Here is a 15924-nt window from a genome sequence, read left to right as displayed (position 1 = left end):
CTTATTTAACCAAGATGGCAATTAGAGATTCCAGAGGCAAATATGTAGCATCATATACTTGTTAGCAAAACCTAGCTCCTTTACCATTGAGAAGTTTTAACTTGAAGTAATCAAAGACTTGATAACCATGAAAGCTAAAGCTCTGGTTTTCCTGGGAGACCAAAGAGGAAAGAAGGGGAAAACAAAACAAAACAAAACACTCTGTTTCCATTTTCTTATCAAGAGCAGATCAACAATCCAAGAAAATTTTGTCTTTCCAAAAGAGAGAAAAGCAGAATTTTAATCTTCTCCCAGTGTAGTTTTAAAATCCATCCATGGCAACCTTAGTCCTTCCTTACCACACATAAAATTCCTTTCCAAGGATTTGCCTTCATGACCCTTCTACAACTTTCCTTTGCCTTCAGATTTTGTCCCAAGCCATTTCTCTTCAAACAACCTGTCTGATGTAGCACAAAAATACTTTCTTCTACCCCCAACGAAAAACGTATTGAGAGACTAAGAGAAAAATTACCAGGTGTACTCACAACTGCAAAGAAAAGACCCCCCCCCCCGCCATTCCCGGAAGCAGCCAGGGCGTGCCCAGTTGTGGTCTGACCTAAAGGCGGGAACCAATCAAGTTCTGCTTGAGTGGTTTGAAAAAAAGGCGGGAACCAATCAAGTTCTTCTGAGTGTTCAAATTTAAATGTCAACCAATAACAGCTCTGTAACCGCAAAAAATCCCTAACTTGTTTGTGCCTGTCTATAAAAGAAGCTGTAAGATCCTCGCTCGGGGCCTCTTAGCATCACCGGCAACAAGTGCGCGGAGGACCGGGTTCTAACCTGCAATACACGACCCTTGCCCTTGCCGCTTGGCTTTGACACTGGACTCTGGTGGTTTGTTTTCGGGGGGTCTCTCGAATTGGGGCATATCATTTGGGGGCTCGTCCGGGATCCCCAAAACCCACCAGACCCCAAGTCAACGGGTCGTCCCTGAGACCGATCGGTAAGTGAGCCAGCTCTGTCCGTTTCTGTTTGTTCGTTTCTGGCTCTGTCCATTTCTGTTTGTTCGTTTCTGGCTCTCCCGCACGGGATCTGTATCAGTGACTGACACAGCCCTAGCGGACGCACTATAGGGCAGTCAGTCGGATCCAGTAGGAGACGTCCACTGGCACCCATCTGGGGCACCTTCGGAATTTTCTGTTCAGGTGGCAGACACCCGAAACGCGCTAGTGATCTAAGTGTTGTGTTCTCTGTTCTATAACCTTTAAGAGTTAAAACTCCTCTTTCACAGGTGACCTGGCCTGGCCCAGCCAGAAATCCTCATAACTTTACTGTTTCTCCTTTTAATCCTTTTCTCCACCTCCAGGATACAGATGGGCCAATCTCAAAGCACTCCTCTTTCTCTCCTTGTTGCTAACTTCAGGGATGTTAGAACAAGAGGACAGAATTTGAGTTTAGACATCCGGTGGGGAAAATTAATAACCCTCTGCCGCTCCAAATGGCCAAACTTCGGCGTTGGATGGCCAACCGAAGGAATTTTCTGCCTCCCTATAATTGCTAAGGTGAAATCAAAGATATTTCTACCGGGTCGCAAGGGACACCCGGATCAGATTCCCTACATTCTTGTATGGCGGAATTTAGTGGAAAATCCACCCCCTTGGTTGGCCCCCTTCCTATCCTCAGGAACGTGTAAGGTCCTTGCCATGCGGCCTGCAGATCCCCTAAAATCAAGGACACCAGCCACGCCCTTGTATCCCATATTGCCCGATAGTCAGGACCTACTACCCCTAGACCCTCCACCCTATCATCCCCCTCCCCTCGTACCCCAGGCTCTGCCCGCAGCAGCCGCCCCACCAGTCGCCCCGCTAGTTGCCCCCCCAGGGGAACCGGGAGGACGGGAAGCGGCAGCCACATGGGACCCATTGAAAACGAAACCAACCTCAAGGGACCAGCTGGCCAAACCCACAGGCGCACCCAGCGTGAGCCAAACCCTCGCCTCCCTGACTCCACTGTGGCCCTACCCCTGCGGGAAATAGGATCCCCTGATGAAACAGGCAACCCCCGACTCCAGTATTGGCCCTTTTCCACCAGTGACCTTTACAACTGGAAAACACAGAAAGCTCGATTCTATGATAACCCTAAAGACCTAATAGCTCTTTTAGACAGTGTCATGTTCACCCACCAGACCACCTGGGACGACTGTCAGCAGCTCCTCCGCATCCTGTTCACTACAGAGGAGTGAGAGAGGATCCAATTAGAAGCAAGAAAGCTGGTTCCTGGAGACGACGGTCGGCCTACATCTAACCCTGACCTCATTAATGCGGCTTTCCCCCTAACCAGACCTCCACAGGACGAACGGGACTGCAACACGGCAGAAGGTAGGGGAAGGTTACTCATTTATTGTCAGACTCTGATGGCGGGTCTCCGGGCTGCAGCTCACAAGCCCATCAATTTGGCTAAGGTATATTCGGTCGTACAGGGAAAGGCAGAGAGTCCAGCTGCTTACTTAGAGAGATTAATGGAAGCCTTTAGGCAGTTTACCCCCATGGATCCAGATGTCCCTGAGAACCAGGCTGCTGTCGCTATGTCCTTTGTAAATCAAGCAGCTCCTGACATTAGGAAAAAAACTCCAAAGGCTAGAGGATTTAGAAGGTAAACAGATCCAGGATCTGCTCCGAATAGCACAACGGGTCTACAACAACAGGGACACCCCAGAAGAGAGACAGATCAAGGCCACAGAGAAAATGACTAAAGTCCTGGCCGCTATAGTCCAGAAAGACCAGCCACCCCCAGAAGGCACTCAAACAACACGCCCTCCCAGGCGGCACTTAAAGATCAATGCGTTTATTGTAAAGAAAAAGGCCATTGGATACGAGAATGCCCCAAGAAGAAACAACCCCGCCCCAGCCAAGGACAATGGCAGCCTAAAATAGCCCCCATACTGTTTACCCAAGATACAGAATAGGGAGGATGGGGTTCGGATCCCCTCCCCGAACCTAGGGTAACATTGCAAGTGGAGGGGACCCCGGTCCAGTTCCTAGTTGATACCGGGACACAGCACTCAGTTCTGGTCAAGCCCCATGAAAAGTATCTGAAAAATCATCCTGGGTACAAGGGGCCACCGGAATAAAGAAGTACCCCTGGACAACTCAGAGGACTGTGGATTTAGGAACTGGGAAGGTAACCCACTCTTTCCTGGTCATTCCCGACAGCCCCTGCCCCCTGGTGGGGAGGGATTTGCTTACCAAAATGGGGGCCCAAATTCATTTCTAACCAGGAGGACCCACAGTGACTGACTTCCACAACCAACCCATATCTGTACTCACTGTTCAACTAGAAGATGAATATAGACTCCATCAGGAACCCACTCCTCTGGATCAGGGCATCAAGCCCTGGCTTCAATGCTTCCCAGACGCGTGGGCAGAAACGGGTCGTATGGGGCTAGCAAAACATCTCCCAGCCCTATGTATAGAGGTCAAGCCCGGGACGGACCCCGTCCGCGTACGCCAATACCCTATGCCCGCGGAAGCCAAAAATGGCATCACACCGCATATCCGCCGCCTCCTTGACTTTGGGGTCCTACGCACCTACCACTCAGCATGGAATACCCCCCTGCTGCCTGTGTGAAAACCCAACAGTGGGGAAAACAGACCAGTGCAGGACCTGAGAGAAGTCAATAAGCGGGTGGTGGACATACATCCAACCGTTCCTAACCCCTATACTCTCCTGAGCGCCCTCAGCCCAGAAAAACAATGGTATACTGTTCTGGATCTAAAAGATGCTTTTTTCAGCCTACCACTAGCGCCTAAAAGTCAAGAGCTATTTGCATTCGAGTGGACAGATCCAGACAAGGGCATAAATGGCCAGCTCACTTGGACCAGACTGCCACAAGGATTCAAGAACTCTCCGACCCTGTTCGACGAGGCTCTACACGAAGATTTAAGTGAGTACAGACAACACCCTAATATAACTCTCCTATAGTATGATGATCTCTTAATAGCTGCCGAGACACCCGAAGCCTGCACCCAGGGAACCGAAGGTCTGCGAACTCTGGGAACCGCAGGCTACCATGCCTCAGCAAAGAAGGCTCAGATCTGCCAATCAGAGGTAACTTACCTGGGCTACTTACTGACAGGGGGGCAACGTTGGCTAACGGATGCCCAGAAGGGGACTGTCCTTCATATTCCCAGACCGCAGACACCAGACGCATATTCCCAGACGCAGACAGGTGAGGGAATTCCTAGGGTCGGCTGGGTTCTACAGACTATGGATACCAGGGTTTGCTGAATTAGCAAAACCTTTATACCAGGCAACAAAAGATCAACAGCCCTTTAGTTGGACGGAAGAAGCCGAACAGGCCTTCCAACAAATTAAAACTGCTCTGCTATCAGCACCTGCCTTGGGACTTCCCGATGTCTCCAAACCCTTCCACCTATATGTAGATGAAAACCGAGGCATAGCTAAGGCGGTGCTAACCCAGCATTTAGGCCCTTGGCGCAGGCCAGTAACCTATCTGTCTAAAAAGCTAGATCCAGTGGCCCCCGGATGGTCACCCTGTCTCCGGATGATTGCAGCCACTGCCCTAATGGTAAAGGACGTTGATAAGCTGACCATGGGCCAAGAGCTACAAGTCACCACCCTGCATGCCATCGAGGGCATCCTCAAGCAGCCTCCTGACCGATGGCTGAGCAATGCCCGACTCACTCATTACCAGGGACTGCTGTTGAACCCCCTCAGGGTCATCTTCACCCCCCCAATGGCCCTGAACCCAGCATCACTGCTGCCAGACCCAGACATGGGAACCCCACTTCATGACTGTGCCGACATACTGGCTCAAGTTTATGGGGTCCGGGAGGACTTGCAGGATCAGCCATTATCGGACGCAGACGCCATCTGGTTTACCGACGGAAGCAGCTTCGTTCACCAAGGACAAAGGTATGTGGGGGCAGCCATCACTCCAGAGACCGAGGTGGTGTGGGCAGAAGGTCTACCCCCCGGAACCTTGGCCCAGAAGGCTGAGTTAATAGCCTTAACCCAGGCCCTAAAGTTAGGAAGAGACCTCAAGCTAACCGTGTACACTGATAGCTGATATGCCTTCACCACCGCTTATGTACATGGGGCGATATACAGAGAATGGGGGCTCCTCACAGCTGAAGGGAAAGACATCAAAAATAAGAGATTCTAGCCCTGCTAGTAGCCTTATGGGAACCCAAAAAGCTAGCAATTGTGTATTTCCCAGGACACCAGAAGACAACCGACCCAGTTTCCCGGGGCAACAATTTGGCCGATCAGACTGCAAAAAAACATAGCTCAGCCCCCAGTGCAATTGCTGACCCTACAGCTGCCAGACTCTGGACCCTGGGAATTGCCCCCCAGCCCTGAGTATTCAGAAAGCTACATTCAATGGATGAGTAAACTTCCTATGACCTGAATCAAAGATGGCTGGTGGAGAGACTCAAAAAGCAACATTATACTCCCAGATAAACTAGGATGGAAAGTTCTAGAGTGGATCCATTGCAGCACCCACTTAGGTTCCCGGCGAATGTTGGACTTACTGAGACAGACTGGACTAAAAATCAGAAATGTCTCTGATAAGGTCGATCAAGTAGTCACTAAATGTACAGTGTGCCAACTCAACAATGCGAGTAACAATCCTCAGACAACAGGGGTAAGACAAAGAGGGAGCAGACCGGGGACCTATTGGGAAGTAGATTTCATTGAGGTAAAACCAGGAAAATATGGATATAAGTATTTGCTAGTTTTTGTAGATAACTTTTCAGGATGGACTGAAGCCTTTCCAACCAAGAAGGAAACGGCACAGATTGTAACCAAAAAGATCCTGGAAGAAATCCTGCCCAGGTATGGTTTTCCAGTAATGATAGGGTTAGACAATGAACCTGCATTCGTCTCTAAGGTAAGTCAGGGACTGGCTTCCATACTTGGGGCTGATTGGAAATTACATTGTGCATACCGACCCCAAAGCTCAGGACAGGTAGAGAGAATGAACAGAACATTAAAGGAGACCCTAACCAAATTGACCATGGAGACTGGTGCTAGTTGGGTGGTCCTTCTCCCCTATGCTCTGTTCAGGGTGCGTAATTCCCCATACAAACTGGGACTCACACCCTATGAAATAATACATGGTAGACCACCCCCCATCATCCCTAACCTAAAAGATAACCTTGTCAAAGCTGAGAACGATAATAGTCTTGAATTCTTGTTCTCCCTACAAGCCTTGCAGAGGGTCCATGAAGATGTATGGTCCAAAATAAAAGAACTCTATGAGACTGGACCCCAACCTATTCCACATCAATTCCGGCCAGGGGATTGGGTCCTCATCAAACGTCATCGGCAGGGAACTCTGGAGCCCAGGTGGAAAGGACCCTTCCAGGTCATCCTGACAATGCTTACTGCCATCAAAGTAGATGGACTCGCCACCTAGATCCATTTCGCCCACACCAAACCAGGGACCTGTTCTCAGACCTCATCAGACCTTCAAAGACAGCCTGGACTGTTGATCGGACTAAGGACAATCCTTTAAAATTGACCCTACACCGCCAACGGACTGAGCCGTAACTATGGTACTTGCCCTCCTCTTGATTGTTCTGCAAATTCTGTCTGTAAATCCAAACCCCCACAACCCCTATAATTTGACATGGGAAATTACTAATTTAGAGACTCATGAAGTCTACAACAAAACCCTAGGAACTGCCCCATTAAATACTTGGTGGCCAGATTTATATTTTAATTTAGAAAAAATTAGTCCATTAGAAGAAATAGAAGGAGGTAAATGGAGGCAACTGCAAAGGAGGGTATCAATAAGTAGAAATGGATTTTATGCATGTCCGGGATTTAGGACGGGAGCGATGAGGTGCACATGTGGAGGGTTTGAAACCCTTTATTGCGCAGCCTGGAGTTGCGTCACCTCCAATGATGGGGAAGGGAAGTGGGAAGTAAAACCTCAATTTATTGAAATGTCCTATGTCCAACCATGTACCCGCACCAGGTATGATGAAAACTGTAACCTTATTCGTGTAAGATTTACAGAGGAGGGGAAAAAGGACAGGCGGTGGGTCTCAGGACTCACTTGGGGACTCTACTTATATCTATATCCCCTCTTTGGGACTGCCATTCAAATAAAATTAAAAGTCTCCCCTCTTGTACAACTGGTGGGGCCAAATCAGGTATTAGAAAAAAGAAAAAAAAAAGAGACGAGCCTACCCCCAGGCAGATCCCCACTACTCCCTCCAGCAGGACCCCCGTCCTTATCCCAGGAGTAAAAGCACAAGCTGTCCAAGAAAATCAGAACCCAGAAGGCATAGACTCTCTATGGAAATTGCTAACAGTAGCGTATGAGGCCTTAAACCGATCAGACCCTGAGGCAACAAGGGCCTGCTGGCTATGTTATGATATAAAACCCCCCTTCTACGAAGCCATAGGTCTAGCTGCCCCTTTTTCACAGTCAGGAGAAGAGTCGCCAGCAGCTTGCAAGTGGAATCGAAAGGGCCCCGGCCTCACACTGCAAGCGGTCACTGGCAATGGGAGTTGTATAGGAAAGGTCCCCTCTAGCCATATCCAGCTCTGTGCCCCGATTAATTACTCTATAGATGAATCTAAATGGATAATTCCAGCTCCTGACAATTGCTGGATTTGTTCTAAGACAGGGCTCACCCCATGTTAGCAGAAATGTTTTTAATTCATCAACCGAATATTGTATCATGGTATTAGTATTTCCAAAAGTTATTTACCACCGAGAAAATGTTGTATATGATCTGTGGACAGAAGGGACGGAAGCAAGAGAGTCAATAAGAACAAAACGGGAACCCTTTATGGCCATAACCTTGGCCACCTTATTTGGCCTCGGTGCCATAGGGGCAGGAACAGGGATCTCATCACTAGCCATCCAGCACTGGGGGTTCAATAGCCTAAGGGAAGCCATTGATGAGGATATAGCCAGACTTGAGGACTCAATCTCGCACCTCAAAAAATCTCTGACCTCCCTTTCTGAAGTGGTCCTACAGAACCGAAGGGGGCTAGATCTAGTCTTCCTCCAACAGGGAGGTTTATGTGCAGCCTTAAGAGAAGAATGTTGTTTTTATGCTGACCACACCAGAGTAGTCCGAGAGTCCATGGCTAAAGTTAGAGAAGGCATGGCCAAACAGAAGCGTGAATGAGAACAAGGCTGGTTTGCGTCTTGTTTCAATCAGTCCCCATGGCTAGCCACCCTGCTTTCTGCTCTAGCTGGGCCCCTTATACTCCTCCTTCTCCTCCTCACCTTCGGGCCTTATATTATTAATAAACTAGTTGCCTTTATCAAAGACCAAGTTAATACGACCCAACTGATGGTCCTTAGGACCCAATACCAACCCGTCATTACCGAAACATTTGAGTCAGACACATAAGATCCAAGATTGGCTCTTAAGGCACCAAAGAGAGGGGGGAATGAGAGACTAAGAGAAAAATTACCAGGTGTACTCACAACTGCAAAGAAAAGACCTCCCCCCCGCCCCCATTCCCGGAACCAGCCAGGGAGTGCCCGGTTGTGGTCTGACCTAAAGGCGGGAACCAATCAAGTTCTGCTGAGTGTTCAAATTTAAATGTCCACCAGTAACAGCTTTGTAACTGCAAAAAAATCCCTAACTTGTTTGTGCCTGTCTACAAAAGAAGCTGTAAGATCCTCGCTCAGGGCATCTTAGCGTCACCGGCAACAAGTGCATGGAGGACCGGGTTCGAACCTGCAATAAATGACCCTTGCCGCTTGGCTTTGACTCTGGACTCTGGTGGATTGTTTTGGGGGGGGGGCCTCTCGAATCGGGGCATATCATATTGTGACATTTTTTACACAAGCCATCCCTAATATAGGGGATTCTAACTTTCTCACTGTTTCTCCCTATACACTCCGGTTACTCTAACTATATATTGGGGCTTCTCCCTCATTCATTTCCTGGAATTATAACTCTGATGATTAGAGCCGATTGTCTCTGGCTAGTCTACCTCAGGATAGAGATTTTAAGGTATATTCCCAAGTAACTGCCAAGACTTTTGTTTCAGGAAACTTCCCTGTCTTCTCTGGCCTGACATGGACTGCCTAATCCCACTAGTGGAAAACAAAATAATACAGTACAAAACAAAAATTGGTATCCGCTCATCTATCTGAGCTGACAAGCTTTAGGACCACTTGAACTCTTTTCTCTGTCCTCTGCACCTTTATCTGCCTTCAGGCCTCTTGGGGGCACCTCACCTTTTCTGCCTTCCCTACCCCCTCCTCCAGTTTCTGCACCACCTGCGGTTCAAACAGCATACCTGGCTCTTCAATGCCTCAGGTAGCATCAGATCCTCCTCCTCACATTGTCAAAAAGCAAAAAAAACACCCACTTGGACTTCAGATTTCCTTACCGTCTCCATGGGAAAAAATTGACAATGGTAAACTTTTAAGGGGACACAGATAAAATACTATTAAGATAGACCTGTCTTTTAAATTATAAAACTCTATTCTACTAAGGTTTACTAAAGGTAAATAAGCTCATGTTATCTCTGTTCCAATTTGTTAACAAAAGGATAAATTAAAATAATGGTTATATTTGCCTCATAGTTTTCACGGGTAATTGTTAAAATAGCTTTCAGGGTCTTTGGTAACGTAAAACTTGAACAATTAGCTTAGATGATAACTTGAATTATGTTCATCAGACATTTAGGCCTCTTCCAAATCAAATGGAATGCTGAAGCATTGCTTACTAAACATAGGTTTATGCTTTTGACTTCTTAGCAAAGAAAAAAAAACAAAAATAAAAACTAAGACTATTTAAATCCATTAAAAACCATGCCTTATTCTTAATGGATTCTTAGTCTACCACCTAAAAAATTTCTGATGTAACAAGCAATTCACAATTAGTTACTACTTAGTTTTCACTGGAGACTAAGGTTTCTAAAATTCTGCTAAATATAATTAAAGCTAATGGAAATAAATAACTTCGTATATAAAAAAGTAAGAGATATGTAAGAAAGACATACAAAATGAAAATACATTTTTATTAATGGTAATAAGTAAATAAATATAATTTTAACAAAAAGTGTAAAACAAAAAAGGTAAAATGACAACACGCCCTTTTTGAGTTGTTTTACATAAGCCTTGGTTGGAATAACCCATTCCTTATAATCCACAAAGCCAAACAATTGTAAATGAGCACATAATATGCTCAAAAACATATTAAAAAAGCATGGGTGGAGACACCCCTGGCTGTTTGCATTACAACCTCAGCTCCTTCTTGATCATGCTATGATTTCTCTTAAATGTTTTAAATCTTAATCCCAAGGACTAACTACAGCTGAGTGACACTGTTCAAAATAAGATAAACCCTCTCACCCTATGGTGCTATACAAAACTCCTGAAGGGAACCTACATGGACTGGGCCCACTAAACTTCTCACCTGGGGTGGAGGATATGCTTATGTTCTTACAGATTCTGAACGTCTGTGGATCCCCACTCGGTTAGTGAAGCCATACCATGGCATGGTGGATACCCCCAGGATATCTTCTAGTGAAGCAAGACTTCCAGAGAATGACTCTGAGTGAGCAGCCACTGGCCCCCGTTTTCAAGACGGAAGAAGCCTCTTCATGGACTCCTCATCCTGAAGTCACTATACAAATGCAAGTCCTTGACCCTGATATAACATAGGGAAGCCTTAAATACCTAACCAGGCCAGCGTCCTCTTACAACCCAATGGTATTGCATACACCGCTGAGTGTAAATGGCACATTTCCTTCCCTGTCCATGTATATTTCTTGTACATCTTTCATAAAACTGTATTATAACGGGAGGAAGCATCCCTTTCATTATACCCTATTATCTTAATGCAAGCATTTATCTAAGTCAAATTAGATAAGCACCTAAGTTTTGCACTGATGCCTGTGACACATAATCTTTGTTGAAAGGCAGATTGAACAGTGACTCAGGCCATTTTTGACATCTCAAATCCATTTAACAAAATGCCATTTACCCCAGCAGTATCCCACAGTCATAACACTCAAGTAGACATCCTTTCTCAGTTGTTTTGCTTAAAGTTGCTTGTTAGCTTCACTAACCCAACTTACAGTCATTTTCTGCACTAGTGGGAATTTCTACTCAGTTATCCCCAGGCTCATGAGTGGCCCAGGTCTCCACTTAAATAAAAAAGCATGCCTGAAAATAATTTTCCTCCTCTATAATAGTGTCCTCATCAGAGGAATCATCACCCCAGGGATCCCATGTCTCAGGGTTCCAACTCTTCCAAGATACAATAGTTTTCACTTCAGTGTGTGGCAGTCTATGTCCATGCATCTTTGCTATCCCATGTGCCATCCTTCCATTGAATTCTTTGGGACATAATGTCCATATTAGAGTAACATACAGGTTATACACATCCCACTCTAAAATCTATGTTTCTCTGGGCTATTTCAATTATCTCCTTAGTCATAATTTCATTTTTTACTATCTTTCCCTTACCATTTTGGATAAAATAACTAATAATCTCTTGGGCATTTTTGGCATGTTCTTGTACTCATTCACTAGTCTGGAATGCTTAGCCAAGTCTCCCTGACATGGTGATGGCTGCCCAGCTTAGGATTTCATTCATGGACAATGGAATTTCCCCTGGTATGGTCCCTTTCATTTTCAGTATCCTGACAATTGTTAGAAGCTGAAGGAGAATCAGCCTCCAGCCTGAGAAGGCACTTTAATACCAAAAAAATGAAGAAAGTCACTCCATACTATTTACAGTTTTATTCAGGGTAACTTACTGACAGGGACAATCAGGTGGGTGGACAGATGGCCAGGGCACTACACAGCTGTTCTCTGAGCCTGTTCTCCACCTATTCTCCACAGCTATCTGGACCTTAATCTACAGTTTTTATAAAATGAGGGGCATGGTGGTTATGTCCACAGGGTAGTTATCTAAAGTGCCACCACCTATGAACCAGAGGGGAGAACAAAATGGCAGGGGGGGCAAAGATGGGTTGCTATTGTTGGCACTCCTATGGAGCAAAAAAGAAAATTATCCTATCAATTGAACAAATCACAAAACACTGTGATCCCGGTAGACTATCTCATTATCCAGGTTCTCGTGTTTTCCATTATAAGTTCAAATCAGGGTTTTATGGTGGCCATAATGTAATTTCATCTTTCCCTGTTGTTATCCACAGAATGTCAGTATCCTATTGTTTCATTATGGAGTTGAAGACCCACCTCAAAAAGTCCTGATCAGTCTTTACATGTTCTTTTTGCTCATGTCATTAGCCAGGTTGGTGGTGGACATGATGGCTTAGTGCATAGTGTTGATCATTGGTGATTGAGTGATTTCTAGTTATTGTCATCCAGCAAAACTTGCATGGCTCCCTTACCTGCTAGCCAGATGAACCAACCTTCTATTTCCTAATTGGCATTTTGCCATAATCTCCCTCTAACTGCCCTTTTCCCACTCATTTTAAGAGTGCATCTCATTTCATCTCTGAGTAACGAAACTCTCCTAAATCACTAGGGAGTATTTTATCTGTAGTTACCACCATGGGCCAGAAGGAAATGGGTCTGTTTTCCTGGTAGTACAGAAGGGTGAGCAACAACCACAGATTTTAAAACTTTGTGATATCCTTCCTTCTCACCTGTCCTCTATCTCTAGCCATTGATACAACTCAACAGATGTCTCCTGGATGACAGTTAAAAAACACTTGTTTCCTTGCCACTGAACACTTCATCAACTAGATGAAATACTGCTTGCCAGATTCCTATTCCATACCTTGGAAGTATGGAATACTTCCTTTTTACAAAAAGGCACTGTGATCTTTTTCAGCCTTTAAAACTGGGGGTTGAAAATCAAATCTAGCTAACCTATCAGGAGTAGGTGGAGCCAAAGTCTTTCTAATGTGGCCTATTATTGAAACTGAATGGATCAACTTTGCAGAAGTTACAACTTTTCTACCAAGAGAATTCTTTAGTTTGTTAAAGACAGCATTTTTATCTTTGTCAGAGAAATTTAGTGTTCTGAGTCTACGTGTTTTGAGAAATTTTGTGAGTCAAATCAAAGCAGGATCTTGGACTTTTGTGGGGCTTATAAGTTGTTACTACAGATGGGGATCCAAGCCACTAAAATAGATTTTTAAATTGCTAACCAACAAGATATCACTTATAAACTAAAAATTGGGGACATAACAGGAATTTTTTAAAAACACTTCGTAAATGTTTACAGTTAAAACATGTAACATATGAATTCTAATTTTACATTTTTATAATACATATAATTAATCATTTAAGAACCCCATTTACAACATAATTTAACCTATTTTTTCTTTATTACAAAAATTTAATGAAACTCTATTAGCCATTTTTAAACAGAAACATAGACTAATGAGTTTACACAGACACTTCAGGAGTTACTGAGTACCTGCTAGAAAAATATCTTCACAGCTAGAAACTCATGAAATAGGGGTGAGTTGAGGATCAGACAGTTCCTACCAGTTAGTACAACTTTGTATTTACTTTTTTAATTGACATTATTAGTTGCAGGTATACAACATATTGACCCATAATTCTATACATTAATCAATGCTCACCAACCTAAGTGTAGTTATCACACAATGCTATATCAATGGTATTGACTATATTCCCTATGCTGTACTCTCCATCTCTGTGATTTACTATTTATTTTATAACGGGAAGTTTGTATCCCTTAATCCTCTTTATCTATTAACCCATTCCCACATCCACCTTTCCTCTGGCAACAAGTCTATCCTCTGTATTTAAGAGTCAGTTTGTTTGTTTGTTTGCTTTGCTTTGCTTTTTAGATTCCACAAATAAGTGAAATCATCTGGTATTTGTATTTCTCTGATTTATTTCACTTAACATAGTATTTTCTAGGGCCATGCATGTTTTCACAAATGGCAAGATCTCACTCATCTTGCATCTGAGTAATATTCAATTCAAGATATTCAACTCAATTCACATCTTTATCCATTCATCTATCAATGGACACAGGTTGCTTTTATATATTGGTTATTGTAAATAATGCCACAATAGACAGAGGAATGGATATAACTTTTTTGAATTAGTGTTTCCATTTTCTTTGGGTAAATATCCAGTAATAAAATTATTGGACCATATGGCATTTCTTTTATTTAACCATATGTTATTATTTTATTTTATTTTATTTTTATTCCAGTATAGTTAACATACAGTGTCATATTAGTTTCAGGTGTACAATATAATGATTCAACAGTTCCATTCATCACACAGTGCTCATCATGCAAGTGCACTACTTAATACCCATCACCTATTTCACCATTTCCCACCACCCATCAGCCATCTAATAACCATTATATTGTTCTCAATAGTTAAGAGTCTGATTCTTGTCCAGAATCTCTTTTTCTTGTTTTTTTTTTCCCCCATATGTGGGGTTTTTGCCCTTGGGGAGTCAATAAACCCTCTTCCATATGTACTCCAGGGAAAGGGACAGTTCTCTCCCAATGTGCCTCAGAGATTGCTACACCATGCTATGCACTCCAGGGCCAGCTCCCTCCACTCCAGTGGCATGCACAATAGCTCCCATCTGGAGAAAGTCATGCACTTCCAAAACCTGAGCTGGAGCTCCAAATGTTTTCAAAAAAGAACTGGGACACTCAGTACTTCTCGCTCCCCAGTCTGTGGTCCAGAGAGGTTTTCCTCTTATGCTAACTCAATGCTGCACTTTCTTAATGCCCCCTCTCTCTCCCTTTTGTCTCAACAGAAAGTGTTCCCTTCCCTCTGCACCTCTGCCATTTTCCTCCCCCAATTCACATTTATAGACCTATCATCTTTCAATTTGTCTCCCTCCAACTGTGTAGATCCTTCTGCCACTCTGAAGATCTATTTCCTGGGTGTTCCAAGTAATCTGACCTCAATACAGTTGTGTTTGATGTACAAGAAAAACCCAGGGATCCCATATTTTCCACCATCTTAACTCCTTCTGTGTTTTTTTTTTTTTTAGTTTTTATATGAATTCCAGTTAGTTCACATACAGTGTAATATTAGTTTCAGGTGTACAATATTGTGATTCAATACTTCCATACAACACCTGGTGCTCATCACAAGTGCACTAAAACAGTAGTGACAAAGAAAATAATGTAAAAGTAGCAACAGAATAGAAAACAACTATATACAAGGGAAACCACATAAGGCTAGGAGTGGATTTTTCAGCAGAAACTTTGCAGGACAAAAGTGGCATGTTATATTCAAAGTGCTGAAAAGGAAAAATATGTATCCAAGATTATTCTATCCAGCAAGGCTATCATTCAGATTAGAAAGAAACATAAAGATTTCCTCAAACAAAGTTAAAGGAGTTCACAACCACTGAACTAGCCCTACAAGAAATATTAAAGGGGATCTTTGAGTAAAATGGAAAGATCATAAGTCAGAGTATGAAAATTATAAAACAAAAGCAGTAAAAATAAACATTTTTATAAAAATCAGTCAAGGGTTGAAAATATGATGCCATATTCCTAAAATGTCAGGGAGACAGGAGTAAAAAATGGATTCAAAGTTTAAATATAGACTGCTACGCAGAAAATGTGACATACAAAGTTAATGGTAACCACAAATAAAAAAACAGTAGAAGATGTGCAAAGTATAAACAGAAAGGAATAGAAGTATAACACTAAAGAAAGCCAGCAAACGATGGAAGACAGTAAGAGAAAAAGGATTGGAGAAAAACTACAAAAGTGATGACAAAACAAGTTTTAAAAAAGGCAATAAATAAATATCTATCAATACTTTGAATGAAAATGTACTAAATGTTCCAATCAAAAGCCACAGGGTATAGGATGCATAACTGGCTCAGTCAGTAAAGCATGCAAACCTTGAACTCAGGGCTGTGATTTCAAACCCAATATTGGGCCTAGAGGTTACCTCAAGCAAACAAAAAAACACATAGGGTGACAGAGTGA

At 43.7% G+C, this 15924-nt stretch overlaps 1 protein-coding gene across 1 annotated transcript; it reads left to right on the top strand.

Annotated features, from left to right (window-relative positions):
- Positions 1 to 2723: 2723 nt before the first annotated feature.
- Positions 2724 to 6688, top strand: LOC125919442 (uncharacterized). Its single transcript, XM_049626147.1, is given in 6 exon segments — positions 2724 to 2898; positions 3068 to 4200; positions 4202 to 5150; positions 5153 to 5322; positions 5363 to 6452; positions 6485 to 6688. Coding segments are annotated over 6 exon segments (3588 nt in total). The 3' UTR covers positions 6556 to 6688.
- The last annotated feature ends 9236 nt before the right edge of the window (positions 6689 to 15924 follow it).

This window comes from Panthera uncia, chromosome D4, assembly GCF_023721935.1.
Source record: "Panthera uncia isolate 11264 chromosome D4, Puncia_PCG_1.0, whole genome shotgun sequence".
Taxonomy (NCBI): Eukaryota; Metazoa; Chordata; class Mammalia; order Carnivora; family Felidae; genus Panthera; species Panthera uncia.
This window is presented reverse-complemented; position numbering and strand designations above follow the sequence as displayed.